Raw genomic sequence first — 16,380 nt, 5'->3', positions numbered from 1 at the left:
CTTCCAGAAATCCATTCAGGAATGCAGTTTTGACATCCATCTGCCAAATTTCATAATCATAAAATGTGGCAATTGCTAACATGATTCGGACAGACTTAAGCATCGCTACGGGTGAGAAGGTCTCATCGTAGTCAACCCCTTGATCTTGCCAAAACCCTTTTGCGACAAGTCGAGCTTTGTAGACAGTAATATTACCGTCAGTGTCAGTCTTCTTCTTGAAGATCCATTTATTCTCAATTGCTTGCCGATCATCGGGCAAGTCAACCAAAGTCCACACTTTGTTCTCATACATGATCCCATCTCAGATTTCATGGCTTCAAGCCATTTTGCAGAATCTGGGCTCACCATCGCTTCTTCATAGTTCGTAGGTTCATCATGATCTAGCAGCATGACTTCCAGAACAGGATTACCATACCACTCTGGCGCGGATCTCAATCTGGTTGATCTACGAGGTTCAGTAGTATCTTGTCCTGAAGTTTCATGATCATTATCATTAGCTTCCTCACTAATTGGTGTAGGTGTTGCAGAAACAGGTTTCTGTGATGTACTACTTTCCAATAAGGGAGTAGGTACAATTACCTCGTCAAGTTCTACTTTCCTCCCACTCACATCTTTCGAGAGAAACTCCTCCAGAAAGTTTCCGAACTTAGCAACAAAAGTCTTGCCTTCGGATTTGTGATAGAAGGTGTATCCAATAGTCTCCTTTGGATATCCTATGAAGACACATTTCTCCGATTTGGGTTCGAGCTTATCAGGTTGAAGCTTTTTCACATAAGCATCGCAGCCCCAAACTTTCAGAAACGACAACTTTGGTTTCTTGCCAAACCATAGTTCATAAGGTGTCGTCTCAACGGATTTTGATGGTGCCCTATTTAACGTGAATGCGGCCGTCTCTAAAGCATAACCCCAAAACGATAGCGGTAAATCAGTAAGAGACATCATAGATCGCACCATATCTAGTAAAGTATGATTACGACGTTCGGACACACCATTACGCTGTGGTGTTCCGGGTGGCGTGAGTTGCGAAACTATTCCGCATTGTTTCAAATGTACACCAAACTCGTAACTCAAATATTCTCCTCCACGATTAGATCGTAGAAACTTTATTTTCTTGTTACGATGATTTTCAACTTCACTCTGAAATTCTTTGAACTTTTCAAATGTTTCAGACTTATGTTTCATTAAGTAGATATACCCATATCTGCTTAAGTCATCTGTGAAGGTGAGAAAATAACGATATCCGCCACGAGCCTCAATATTCATCGGACCACATACATCTGTATGTATGATTTCCAACCAACATCTTGCTCTCTCCATAGTACCGGAGAACGGTGTTTTAGTCATCTTGCCCATGAGGCATGGTTCGCAAGTACCAAGTGATTCATAATCAAGTGGTTCCAAAAGTCCATCAGTATGGAGTTTCTTCATGCGCTTTACACTGATATGACCTAAACGGCAGTGCCACAAATAAGTTGCACCATAATTATCAACTCTGCATCTTTTGGCTTCAACATTATGAATATGTGTCTTACTACTATCGAGATTCAATAAGAATAGACCACTCTTCAAGGGTGCATGACCATAAAAGATACTACTCATATAAATAGAACAACCATTATTCTCTGATTTAAATGAATAACCGTCTCGCATCAAACAAGATCCAGATATAATGTTCATGCTTAACACTAGCACCAAATAACAATTATTTAGGTCTAATATTAATCCCGAAGGTAGATGTAGAGGTAGCGTGCCGACTGCGATCACATCGACTTTGGAACCGTTTCCCACGCGCATCGTCACCTCGTCCTTAGCCAATCTTCGCTTAATCCGTAGTCCCTGTTTCGAGTTGCAAATATTAGCAACAGAACCAGTATCAAATACCCAGGTGCTACTGCGAGCATTAGTAAGGTATACATCAATAACATGTATATCACATATACCTTTGTTCACCTTGCCATCCTTCTTATCCGCCAAATACTTGGGGCAGTTCCGCTTCCAGTGACCAGTCTGCTTGCAGTAGAAGCACTCAGTTTCAGGCTTAGGTCCAGACTTGGGTTTCTTCTCTTGAGCAGCAACTTGCTTGCTGTTCTTCTTGAAGTTCCCCTTCTTGTTCCCTTTGCCCTTTTTCTTGAAACTAGTGGTCTTGTTGACCATCAACACTTGGTGCTCCTTCTTGATTTCTACTTCCGCAGCTTTCAGCATTGCGAAGAGCTCGGGAATAGTCTTATTCATCCCTTGCATATTATAGTTCATCACGAAGCTCTTGTAGCTTGGTGGCAGTGATTGGAGAATTCTGTCAATGACGCAATCATCTGGAAGATTAACTCCCATTTGAATCAAGTGATTATTATACCCCAGACATTTTGAGTATATGCTCACTGACAGAACTGTTCTCCTCCATCTTACAGCTATAGAACTTATTGGAGACTTCATATCTCTCAATCTGGGCATTTGCTTGAAATATTAACTTCAACTCCTGGAACATCTCATATGCCCGATGATGTTCAAAACGTCGTTGAAGTCCCGGTTCTAAGCCGTAAAGCATGGCACATTGAACTATCGAGTAGTCATCAGCTTTGCTCTGCCAGACGTTCATAACATCTGGTGTTGCTCCAGCAGCAGGCCTGGCACCCAGCGGTGCTTCCAGGACGTAATTCTTCTGTGCAGCAATGAGGATAATCCTCAAGTTACGGACCCAGTCCGTGTAATTGCTACCATCATCTTTCAACTTTGCTTTCTCAAGGAACGCATTAAAATTCAACGGAACAACAGCACGGGCCATCTATCTACACTCAAACATGCATAAGCAAGATACTATTAGGTACTAAGTTCATGATAAATTTAGGTTCAATTAATCATATTACTTAAGAACTCCCACTTAGATAGACATCCCTCTAATCCTCTAACTGATTACGTGATCCAAATCAACTAAACCATGTCCGATCATCACGTGAGATGGAGTAGTTTCATTGGTGAACATCAATATGTTGATCATATCTACTATATGATTCACGCTCGACCTTTCGGTCTCTGTGTTCCGAGGCCATATCTGTATATGCTTGGCTCGTCAAGTATAACCTGAGTATTCCACGTGTGCAACTGTTTTGCACCCGTTGTATTTGAACGTAGAGCCTATCACACCCGATCATCACGTGGTGTCTCAGCACGAAGAACTTTCGCAACGGTGCATACTCAGGGAGAACACTTCTTGATAATTTAGTGAGAGATCATCTTATAATGCTACCGTCAATCAAAGCAAGATAAGATGCATAAAAGATAAACATCACATGCAATCAATATAAGTGATATGATATGGCCATCATCATCTTGTGCCTGTGATCTCCATCTCCGAAGCACCGTCATGATCACCATCGTCACCGGCGCGACACCTTGATCTCCATCGTAGCATCGTTGTCGTCTCGCCAATCTTATGCTTCCACGACTATCGCTACCGCTTAGTGATAAAGTAAAGCATTACAGCGAGATTGCATTGCATACAATAAAGCGACAACCATATGGCTCCTGCCAGTTGCCGATAACTCGGTTACAAAACATGGTCATCTCATACAATAAAATTTAGCATCATGTTTTGATCATATCACATCACAACATGCCCTGCAAAACCAAGTTAGACGTCCTCTACTTTGTTGTTGCAAGTTTTACGTGGCTGCTACGGGCTTAAGCAAGAACCAATCTTACCTACGCATCAAAACCACAACGATAGTTTGTCAAGTTGGTGATGTTTTAACCTTCGCAAGGACCGGGCGTAGCCACACTCGGTTCAACTAAAGTTGGAGAAGCTATCACCCGCAAGCCACCAATGTGCAAAGCACGTCGGGAGAACCGGTCTCGCGTAAGCGTACGCGTAATGTCGGTCCGGGCCGCTTCGTCCAAAAATACCGCCGAACCAAAGTATGACATGCTGGTAAGCAGTATGACTTATATCGCCCACAACTCACTTGTGTTCTACTCGTGCATATAACATCAACACATAAAACCTAGGCTCGGATGCCACTGTTGGGGAACGTAGTAATGATGGTGTAGTCCGCGTACTGGAGGTGGGAGATGCCATTAGGAATAAGATGGGAGCTAACCGGCAAGATGTGACCAGCAGTCGCAGCCCTAGACAGAATATGAGATAAGGCATCTGCCACAAAATCGAAAAGCAGGGGAGACGCCGGATCTCCTTGCCTTAGGCCCCTACCGTTGGCAAAGAAGTTACTGGTCTGGCCATTGACAGCAACCGTCGTGTGCCCACCAGAGACAAGTTGCATCAGGCGGTGTACCACCGCACCATCGAAGTGTTGGGGAACGTAGTAATTTCAAAAAATTTCCTACGCACACGCAAGATCATGGTGATGCATAGCAACGAGATGGGAGAGTGTTGTCTACGTACCCTCGTAGACCGACAGCGGAAGCGTTATGACAACGCGGTTGATGTAGTCGTACGTCTTCACGGCCCGATCGATCAAGCACCGAAACTACGGCACCTCCGAGTTCTAGCACACGTTCAGCTCGATGACGATCCCCGGACTCCAATTCAGCAAATTGTCGGGGAAGAGTTCCATCAGCACGACAGCGTGGTGACGATCTTGATGTACTACCGTCGCAGGGCTTCGCCTAAGCACTGCTACAATATTATCGAGGACTATGGTGGAAGGGGGCACCGCACACGGCTAAGAATATGATCACGTGGATCAACTTGTGTCTCTAGGGGTTGCCCTTGCCTCCGTATATAAAGGTTCAAAGGGGGGGTGCGGCCGGCCTAGAGGTGGCGCACCAGGAGGAGTCCTACTCCCTCCGGGAGTAGGATTCCCCCCCCTTTCCTAGTTGGAATAGGATTCGCGGAGGGGGGGAAAGAGGAAGGGGGCCGGCCCCCTCTCCTTGTCCTATTCGGACCAAGGGAGGGGAGGGGCGCGCGGCCCATCTCTGGTTGCCTCTTCTCTTTTCCACTAAGGCCCACTAAGGCCCACTAAGGCCCATATATCTCCCGGGGGGTTCCGGTAACCTCCCGGTACTTCGGTAAAATCCCGATTTCACCCGGAACACTTCCGATATCCAAATATAGGCTTCCAATATACTAATCTTTATGTCTCGACCATTTCGAGACTCCTCGTTATGTCCGTGATCACATCCGGGACTCCGAACAACCTTCGGTACATCAAAACGCATAAACTCATAATATAACTGTCATCGAAACCTTAAGCGTGCGGACCCTACGGGTTAGAGAACAATGTAGACATGACCGAGACACGTCTCCGGTCAATAACCAATAGCGGGACCTGGATGCCCATATTGGTTCCTACATATTCTACGAAGATCTTTTATCGGTCAGACCGCATAACAACATACGTTGTTCCCTTTGTCATCGGTATGTTACTTGTCCGAGATTCGATCGTCGGTATCCAATACCTAGTTCAATCTCGTTACCGGCAAGTCTCTTTACTCGTTCCGTAATACATCATCCTGCAACTAACTCATTAGTTGCAATGCTTGCAAGGCTTAAGTGATGTGTATTATCGAGAGGGCCTAGAGATACCTCTCCGACGATCGGAGTGAAAAATCCTAATCTCGAAATACGTCAACCCAACATGTACCTTTGGAGACACCTGTAGAGCACCTTTATAATCACCCAGTTACATTGTGACGTTTGGTAGCACACAAAGTGTTCCTCCGGCACACGGGAGTTACATAATCTCATAGTCATAGGAACATGTATAAGTCATGAAGAAAGCAATAGCAACATACTAAACGATCGGGTGCTAAGCTAATGGAATGGGTCATGTCAATTAGATCATTCAACTAATGATGTGATCCCGTTAATCAAATAACAACTCTTTGTCCATGGTTAGGAAACATAACCATCTTTGATTAACGAGCTAGTCAAGTAGAGGCATACTAGTGACACTCTATTTGTCTATGTATTCACACATGTATTATGTTTCCGGTTAATACAATTCTAGCATGAATAATAAACTTTTATCATGATATAAGGAAATAAATAATAACTTTATTATTGCCTCTAGGGCATATTTCCTTCACGAAGCCCTTGGCCAACAGAACTTGGCGAAGAAAACTCCAGCTGACTGAGTCGTACGCTTTTTCGAAATCAAGTTTAAGAACTACAGCCTTAGTGTGCTTTGAGTGAAGGTCATGAATGAATCTCCCCTTAATGAACGCGGATTGGAAGGGGCTAATAACCCGATGGGCGATCAGAGAAATCCTAGTATCCATTCCCTTGGCAGGAATCTTAGCAAAATTGTTAATCAAAGCAATGGGTCTAAATTGGGATATCAAGTCAGCGCCTTTGACTTTAGGAATGAGGGTGAGAACAGCGTAGTTAAGTCTGGAGATGTCAACAGTCCCCAACCAAAAGCTTTGAGAAATAGCCATAATTAACCCCTTTAGCTGAGGCCAGAATTGCCAGAAAAAAGGAATGGAAAAGCCGTCAGGCCCAGAAGCCGCATTCGGGTTGCCAGTCCGGATCGTCTCGAATATTTCCTCTTCCGTGGGAGGGATCAGCAAACTCTCATTATCAGCGCCCAACAGCTGGTCCAGAGGGGACCAAAAGGTCGAAGCCAACTTAAAGCCTAGCACGGGCTTATCAGCTAGGAGGTTAGAGAAGAAATCAACCACATGCCGCATGATCACCGATGGGTCAGAGACCCTGACGCCATCAATCAAAAGGCTATCAATAATGCATCTCCGGCGCCTGCCGTTAGCAATCGCAAAGAAATAAGACGTAGGAGAGTCACCCTTTAAGGTCCAGTTTATAGTACCGCATTGTTTCCAGTATACTTCCTCTTGCCTATGGATGCCCAGTAGCGCCTGTTGTAAACCATATCGGGTTTGCCATTCAGACGAGGACAGCCTAGTACTATCAGCGCGATCATCTAAAACGCCAATTTGAGCCAGCAGCCTAGCTTTGTCCCGCCTAGACTCAGCGTAGTGGTTTTTAGACCAGCCTCTAAGAAATCTACACAAAAAATAGGAGCATTGATGCCAGTCATCCATAGGGCCAAAAGAACGTCGAGTAGAGGAGAGGAAAGACAGAATCTTTTGTGCCACCAACTCATTAAACCCCTCCACTTGGAGCCATGAAGCATCAAACTAGAATCTCGGAAAGCCCGCTGGGCGCAAACCATCATCAAGAATCAAGGGGGTGTGATCAGACCCAACACAAGCCAGGGCTCTAAGACTGGCACGGGGGAATAAGGAATCCCACCTATAGCAAACAAAAACCCTATCAAGAACCGAACGAATTGGGGGAGTTTGATGGTTGGACCAAGTGAAACGGGCTCCAACCCTAGGAATCTCACAAATAGCCGTGTCCCTAATGAATGCATTAAAAGCGTCAGCCAGGGGCCAAGAGAAGTTAGACGAGCTCTTGTCAGATGGGAAACGGAGCATGTTAAAATTTCCCCCGATCAAGAGGGGCAACTGACATGATTCAATTTTAATACTAATCTCGTCCAAGAAGGCGTAAGATATCGCGTGGTCAGCTGGACCATAAACCACCATGATTTCCAACAAGGAGTTGAGGGATCGAAGGGAAACCACCATACTAGCCCAATAAATGCCATGGTCAAAAGCCACAAAATCGAAAGTATCTTTTTTGGCACCAAGCAGAAGGCCACCGGAAAGCCCAGCCGAGGCCACATAGTTCCAATGAAATCTGTCTACCCCAGCAATGGCCGAAAAGTCGCTCAAGGAAAAGGAAGATTTGATAGTCTCAACAAGGCCGATAAAATCTATATGTTCGGATCGAACCAGGTCTTTAAGCTGGTCCCTGCGCCCCCTAGCGCCGAAACCACGAATATTCCAAAATAAAGCCTTCATCTAAAAGATAAGTTTTTGATACGGAGACTGGACCTGCTCGGCGCCATGCAGGATTTAGCACGCTTCCTTGCCACACAAATAGAAGTCATCGGGGGAGCTTGACACCTGTCATCTCCCCCCTCTTCCCCACCGGCCACAACCGGTGGGGCGACCGAACCCACCCTAGCCTCCTTGGCCTTCGCAATATCAGCTTGGGCAGCCTCATTTGCCCTAATAACATCAAGAATATATGAGGGGGAACCCAGGCTAGAATCTATGTAAATACCAACACCATCTAGAATTGTGAGTAAGTGCTCATCTGATTGTGAAGGAAGAACTAAACGCACAGGGGATACAACCGTGGGTAGGGAGGGAGAAGGGGCTGGGAGCGAACCTGAAGGGGGCATATCCCGAGCCGCAGCACGCCGAGCCGCCCGATCGACCACCCGCTCACCGCTATTGGAGACGCGGCCGCTCTTGCGGGCCGTGGACGCAGGCGAGCGCACCGGCACCGGACGTGCATGGCTGGGGGTAGCCGAGCAGAGGACGGGCCCGAAGCCGCACCCATATCAGCATCAAGCCTACGGCAGAGCCCCGCCGCGGACTGCCTCGAATCTCCAGAAGCCCGGCTCTTGGCGGAATATTTGTTGACAGAGGACTTCTTCTTCTCACTACTAGGAAAAGGGCTATACATAGGATTGATACTAATGGCACACCAGGGAAGCAGTGCGCCACTACTATATACTAATGGCGCACCTGTTGGTGATACGCCATTAGTGTGGAAGACACTAATGGCACACCAGAAACAGGGTGCGCCACTAGTATTAATTTTTTTTTCCATTTTTCCATACATACTAATGGCCCATCAGGTAGGCAATGCGCCATTACTAGTTCTAACTAGTAATGGCGCACCTGGCAGAGAGTGTGCCATTACTGTAATTTTTTTCTTATTCTTTTTTTTGCAAAACTACTAATGGCGCACCGTTTCACAGTGTGCCATTACTAGTTTAAACTAGTAATGGCGCACTATTAGACGGTGCGCCATTAGTATATATATTTATATTTTTTTACTTTTTTGCAAAACAGTAATATTTTTTGAAGTCATGCATGAATATTTTTAAATTTCATGGGCACGTTTTGAATTCATGAATATTTTTTCAAATTTGATGATATTTTTTCATATTCATAAATGTTTTACCAATTCACAAATGAATGCAACTAAAAATCCAAAAAAACAAATTTGATGATATTTTCAAATAACAAATTTGATGATATTTTTTTAAAAAATTATTACTATTTTTATAAAAAATTATTACTGTTTCATATTCATATTCATTTTCTAAAAACTTACTCGATGCAAATAATAATAATAATAATAATAATAATAATAATAATAATAATTACTAATGGCGCACCGTTGGGTGGTGCGCCATTGATATACAAAAAAAACGTTACTTATGGCGCACCCCTGGATGGTGCGCCATTGCTAAGCCCCCCCCCCACACTAAAATCCCCAATCTCCATTTCTCTCTAATCCCTCCCCTGCCTCGTCTCATCCGCGCCTGACCACCACCGCCCACCACTTCTCCTGTGCTCGCCGTCCCCGGCCGTGCTCGCTTTCCCCGCCGCACCCGACCACCTTCCTCACCGTCCCCCCTCCGCCCGCGCCCGCGCCCTCGCCGTCCCCCTCCCCCCGCGGCCCCGCCTGCGTCAACCTCCCTCCCAAGCGCGACAGCTAGGGTTCCTAGCCGCCGCCACCGCTGCCGGCCCCAGCCCGCTCCAACGACCCCCGCGCCCGCTCCACACCCGCTCCGGCTCCCCTTGCAGCCATCCCCAAGGTGAGCTATCTGGGCTAGCTAGGGTTCACCGCAAGCAAAGAAAGAGAGGAAGAAATCCCCCCGTCCCCCCGCCGCTTTGCTGAATGTCGATGGAATCAAATTTGCCGCCCCGCAGGTGAAGGAGGACGGTGCTTTCCTGCCGTGGCTGCGGAGCAAGGCCGGGTCTGCCATCTCGTCGGTGCTGCGCATCGGGACCTCGCCGCTGGGAAGGTCTGTTCTTGGCTACTATCGATTTGCTACATAGAGCAGAGCAGAGCAAAGCAGAGCAGTAACAGTGTCCTTGTTCGCGTCGCAGCCGACCCAGGAGGGGGACTGCACCGGATCCGCCATCGCCGAGGAGCCGCACAATACCGGATCCACCTCGTCCTCTTCCTCGGGTCGCCATCGTCTTCCTCAACTCCGGCCACCTCAACTCCGGCCACCTCAACTCCGGTCTCCGCTCCACCTCTGTTCCGTGGTTCAGTACACTAATCCTATTGTCTGTGACTACTTGATTTAACTTGATGTACTTCCCACTACAAGTTGATTTACTGAATATGCTACTCTAGTTCCCGGAGCTGGGTTTCTATTTGTGTGTTTGGTATACAGTTTCTAGTTTGTGCATCACTATAAGAGGAGTGCATTTTTCTAGGTTCTCTCACAATCTCCATATGTTAGTTTGTTATCTTTTATACTTACAGTACAATAGGTTAACAGCTTGAAAGCCAGACAGTGAGGCTTTCTAGTGTATGGTCCTAACACACAACAATTTTATTAGTTGAGGTTCACACTAGACAAACTTGTGCCAGCTAAGAAAAAAATAGAGTTCTACATTAACTTGTCTGCCAGCTGGAGCAAGAAGCCTGAACTAGTTTTCCTTAGCTATCGCCTCATTTAGAAAATATTGGACAAGATCCCAAGAGACTTGGAGATATGTACAAGATCAGTAAGATAATAGCTTGCTGTTTAAGCATCATTGCAGTCAAACTCTGGAATATTTACAACGAAAATGACCAAATGTATGGCCAGTGCCATCAGGAAATCACAGGTGAACCAATGCATCATAGTGGAACACTAAACTGACAATTCCATCATATGTATCACCAATCTTCTTGATTAGTGATTACCTGAATTAGTTTGTAAACTGTAGAGGTGGTTAGGCTCTGGTTAAAATAAAAACAATAATAGAAGTTTTGTATTTTGTAAGTAAAAAAACCCACATATGCACCAGAGTAGACCTATGCATCAGAACCAAAGTAGACCTAGCTCTGCATTAGTTGTTTTGTGCTTCAAGTGTCTCAGTCAAGGACAAACTGAGTGGTTGCAAAATAATATTATGTGGTCAATGTGCATTAGTTCTGAACTGGTCAACCATGAATTGGGATGATAATGTTATTTTTCCTTCTTAACGGTATGGTGTCATAATCAGAACAAAGCTGCTGCAAATGCATACTTTTTTTTACAAGTGCATCTGCACCTTCTGATCCATTTAGAGTTATCATAAATATATTTCCAAGGTTTTTTTCATTTCACTGTAGAGTCTTTGCTTCTGGACTCAATGCACATTCATCAGTCGTAAGAGATAAATACTAGTAAGTCAAGGGCACCAGAATTTGATCATGCCTCTTTTGAGAAGTATTTCTATTGATTCAAAATTGCCATGGCAAAAATATGTTTCAGAAAATGACATAGACTATAATTTCCTGGCATGATCCATAGAATAAAAATGTAGAATAAAAAATGCCATGATCCATACACTATAATTTTTTGTTGGGTGACATATTATATCTGGAATGGAAGGTCACATAAGTTGAGCTGATTTTTGTCCATATGAAAGCAGAGGACCATATGGTCTGTGGATGGGTTTTGTCTCCGACCATTGTGTCGTGATGATTTTGCAGGTACCCCGAGAGGCCCTTGAGTTTGCCAGAATGTCGATTAACTTCCGTTCCGGCAAATTCGGGTACTCCATATGTCCTATTTTCAGCAAAGGTCATGCTGAAATTTTCCGTGAATTTTAGCATGACTTTGCTAAAAATCGGACATATGAGGTACTTGCTACTAATGCATGGGCCAGGGTATCTTAGTACTTAGTTAAGTAGGATCAACTGCCCCTTTATTCTTGCTGCATTAAACCATAGGTGGCAATAGAGCCAAGTGATTAGTGCCAAGTGATTAGGCCCAACCTAGGGTGCCTCGGCATCGATAAACCCTAAATGATGAAAACTTAACTTGGCTGCCCCGGATGCCTCGGTGTCGATGAGAACCTAAATGATGTACTCTTAGGCTTTTAGGGTGCCTCGGCGTCGACAAACCCTAAATGATGAAAGCTTAGGATTTTAGGGTGCCTCGGTGTCGACAAACCCTAAATGATGAGACCATGATCTTGTTCCTTGATAATAACCAACTTTTTGACCAAACTTTTTTCCTATTTAGAGCGAAACATGGCCCACAACGAGGAGGCCGGTGGTTCGGGCGGCAAGAAATTCTGGGAGCTGTCCCAAGAGATGGAGGAACAACCTCACCGCTATGAGGACGCCGCGGAAGACACCGATCCTGATTACACAACCCCTAGTGGCGTCGGGGATGACACCACTGATGGTGCCGCCGAGGATGCCACCACTGATGATGGCGGCGCACACACAGATGGCAGCCAACCGAAGAAGCAAAGGAAGGACCGGCGCCCGAATGCGCTCCGCACCCTCAAGGAGGAATTCACTCAAGTGGACTCCGACGGGAATCCAACGGAGCCCAAACATATAGTCAAGGGGTACTCGCTTCAGCTCGGGTGCATTCTCCGAAGCACCGCCTTGATCAACACCGAGAACCTTAGGCATAAGGATCGAGGGAATTTGCGCAACCTCCTCTTCACGAAGCTGCACGAATGATACAAGTTCCCCGCCGAATTTGAAAACACACGCCTCTCAGGGAATAAAGTGAACAATGCCTCCCTCACGAAGATGAGCACGGCCCTGTCTACTTGGAAAAGCGCGGTGAAGAGAATGATTGATAAAGGTGATAGTTATGAGAAGATCAAGGCGAAATATCCTTTGATGAGCGAAGATGAGTACAAGGAGTTCAAGATCAAGTGCGAGAGTAGTGCAACCTCCGAATCAAGTCAGTGGGGGAAAGAAATGCGGGATTTGAACTTAGGGGAACACAAACTCGGTCCCGACGGTTACAGAGTGGCGGAGCCTATATGGGACAAGGAGGACGCGGAACGTCCGAGCAAGGCCTACCGCCCCGCTTCGAGAAATACAGCGGTGACAAGCAGACCAGGAACTATGTCAGGGCTCGGTACAAGGAGGACGCGATAACAAAGGAGCTTACCACGGATCCGAAGACCAGGGCGCTTGAGCTTCTTCTGGTAAGGAATACACCCCCGCGTAATTAGCTCCATATGGTTGCACTCTAATTAATCCCCAATATTTCTAAATGGTTCACGTTCCTTTCGCAGGAAACTGAAAGCAGTAGCGCGGGGTCGTCTAAGAGCTCCCCTTTCGACACCCCTTTAAATAGGGCGTTGAACGTAATGAAAAACAAGGATAAGATCACTAAGCCGACATCAGCTGGTCGTGTGGCCGGCAAAGGCTTGTCCACAAAATGGGGGTCATACTATACCGTTGGTGTGCGGAAGGAGAAAAAGACCAGCTCGGAAAGCCAGACGCGCGAGGTTGAAGAACTCAAGGCACAAGTGGCGCGGATTTCGGAGCTTGTCCAATAGCAAGTGCAACAACAACTTGGAACGACGCTCAACGCCATGGTGCCTACGTTGATTCATGGGCTGACGACGTGGATTGCGGGCGGCCAACAGGGGCCTCCCCCGATTCCCAGCTTCACGGCCAGCAACTCGCATTGGTGTCTCCGGCGGCGGCGCCATTGGTGTCTCCGGCGGAGGCGGTATTCGTGTCTCCGGCGCCGGCACGGGCATTGAAACTTAATGCACCCGGGTGTACGCCGGCCGGCACCTCGCCAGCAAGCGCACCCTCCGTCAGTTGCACGCCCGCCGTTGGCGGTGCCTCGACATTAGCCGAGCTCGACGGCATCACGGTAACCAAGCCTCTCGGCCGATGACTTCATCTCCTTGCCTTTGACTGGGCATCCCTGACGCCCTGTACATGTTTTCGCAGGGCACCGCCGACGTTCCTTGCACTCTTCTGCATTTCGTGGGCGCCGAGTTGGTCGATGTCGCCAAGGGCAGAATCGTTCAACCGGGCAACCCCATGTTCCACGGTAATCCGATGCCACCCACAATGTATAGGGTTGAAGTGGTTCGGGTGCTGCCAGGCTGCGACGAGCTGTTACCTCCTATTCGACCCGCTGGGGCCGACGAAGAAGATGAGATAACCCTCAGCACCTGCGTAAACTGACCCCTGCTTTGGCCGAAGAGCCAGATTCGTTTGGGGGCGGGGGACACCACCCCACAGACAAGACCGCCAGTCGTGCCGGCGCCAAGCCATGGCAAGAACGGCGCAACGCTACGGGACCTGCCGGACATCCCTATGGCACAGGATCCGGACAGCCCTATGGCACAGGATCCAGACGGCGACGACAACGACGACGGTACATTTACCAAAGTTGATAAGTACTTTGCCGAACATGGGTAAGCTGACGAGTTCTGCGGGCCTCTTTCTCAAGAACCCAACCAAGACGACCGCGATCTAGCTGGTACGGCGGAGAAATCCAATTGCAACAGGCATCGTCTGGCGTTCAGTTCTCAGGACACGCCTCCAGCTCCCGCCTTCACCGAGCCTCAGATAGCTGAGGTGCGAAATATTATCAGCCCCAACACGCTCAAGAAGGCGGTCTGTGAGAAGAACTCGGTCCCATTACAGGAGATCAAGAAGAAGGGACGGAAATGAAAGACTAACAAGGGCGCCGGTGCGAGCCAGCCGGCACCGAGTTCGATCCGTGCTCAGGACGGGCCACCTTCACCTAAGGATATCTCGAGGAGGGTGCATGTGGCGGGTAGGGCGATGCTACCGCCAAATATGCTGAATGCTGCAACCGGTGCTATGCGGAGTTTGCACGACAGTGTTCTTTCTTTGGAGAAGCGGCGTCTCAGAGAGAAGGATGTGGCATACCCGGTTTTCATGGCCAAGGTGCCAGAGGGCAAGGGCTTTGTGGATGGGGACATCGGGGGTACGATCGTCCTGCGGTTTGATGACATCTTTGCTATGTTTAACCTTCATCCGCTGCATTACACCTTCGTTCGGCTATTTTCGCTGAGTATGGAGATGCGGATCATTAGAAACAAGACCCCAGACATCGTGATAGTCGACCCCTTCTACATGCGTGCCAAGCACTTGAGCAGCGCTGGGGACCGCCAAGTTGCGAGTTCACACCTCGAAGGCGTCATTCTGGCAAACCCAGATAAGGATAACTTCCTTGTGCCTTACTTTCCCGAGTAAGTCATCCCTTAACCGCCCTGTAACATATGATTTCTTAGATTTTGATCGTTTTTTTTCTAACATTCCGTGTTCTGTGCAGTGACACACATTGCACACTCATCCTCTTAAGCCCGAAATATTCCATGGCCACGTATTTAGACCCGAACCGTAACTCCAAGATAGACTACACAAATGTCAAGCAAGTTCTTGATGATGTTCTCCCCGCCTACGCCAAATCTGGAGGCACCTTCACCAGGGCAATTCGTAAGTACGGCAAGCACATGTTCTCACACAATACGAAGTTCTGCTATGTCAAGCAGCCGCCTGGCGGTCAGAAGGATGCCTACTACGCCCTCCATCACATGCGGGCAATCGTAAGGGACCATCATCAACTTCTGCTACCAGATAATCTCAAAGATTGGGCCACGAGCTTGTCGGCAGTCCAGGACGCGGACCTCAGACAAGAATTCTTTCGCATCCAGTCGGAGTTTGCGGACATCATCCATCAAGATGTCCTTCATACCTCGGGGCAGTTCTTCCTCAGATATCAACTGTCCAACAGTGAGATAGATGAAATGCTACAAATGCAGGGTGACAACGACCACGATTTCATGACCATCACGACAGACGGCGGCTTCATCCACGTTCCTGTCCGATGAGTCGAGTCGAAAGTAGTGATGTGTAGTTCTGAAACATTGATTGGCTCATGTTGTAATTATACTTTAATGAATTCGTATGTCTCTTTGGTTTGGACAGTCGTTCAACTTAGATGTAATCGATACTATTTATTAGTAGGACCATGAATCATGCTATTAATGTCTTGCTTTTCTCTTCCGATCCTTTTGTTGCATACTTACATATTGCTTATGTATTGTCTGTTGTTTGGCTTGTGCATAGACATGCCGTCGTATGTCGTGTACAAGGGTAAGATTCCCGGAGTCTACGACGACTAGGAGGAGTGTCGGAGACAGGCTCACCGTTTCAGCGGTAATAGTTACAAAGGGTACACCACTAGGGCGGAGGCCGAATCTAGATACGCCCGCTATCTAGCGGGAGAGAGGAGGGAGCGTTGGAGGAACCGGATGAAGACCAGTTTGATCGCGATGATGCTCATCGTGATGACCACAGCTCTCTTCTATGTGATGGTAGTTTAGATGATCGATGTCGACTTGTAATGTGAAGACAAACTCGATACTCGCGGTCTTGAGACTTGTAATGTTTTATCTTTGTTCGGTCTTTTGAATTCGGAGACTAATATGATGAATTGTATTCGGAGACTAATCTTCTATTGTATTCGATGAATCTGATGTTGCTGTCTATATTCTGTCTAATAATATATTTTATATTCTGTCTAA

General features: G+C 47.0%; 1 protein-coding gene across 3 annotated transcripts in view; it reads left to right on the top strand.

Moving 5' to 3' along the window:
• The window catches only part of LOC125540801 (DIBOA-glucoside dioxygenase BX6-like), a 41,050-nt gene extending 24,670 nt beyond the window's left edge, over positions 1-16,380 (top strand). Inside the window, exons 2-4 of one of the 3 annotated variants that reach the window (XR_015615668.1) lie at positions 9,772-9,866; positions 9,952-15,042; positions 15,126-15,901. Coding sequence is in view for 2 of the 3 variants with exons in the window: in XM_087542945.1 (XP_087399071.1) it covers positions 9,772-9,866; positions 9,952-10,150 (294 nt within the window). In the remaining variant the exon portion in view is untranslated. Of the gene's footprint in view, positions 1-9,771; positions 9,867-9,951; positions 15,902-15,922 lie in introns of those variants that run through there. The other 2 variants (XM_087542945.1, XM_087542946.1) reach the window with 2 other exon arrangements.

The sequence above is a fragment of the Triticum urartu genome, chromosome 2A, assembly GCF_056163025.1.
Source record: "Triticum urartu cultivar PI428250 chromosome 2A, HENAU_Tu73, whole genome shotgun sequence".
Classification (NCBI taxonomy): domain Eukaryota; kingdom Viridiplantae; phylum Streptophyta; class Magnoliopsida; order Poales; family Poaceae; genus Triticum; species Triticum urartu.
Note: the sequence above shows the minus strand (reverse complement) of the source record. Positions and strands in the feature narration are given on the sequence as shown.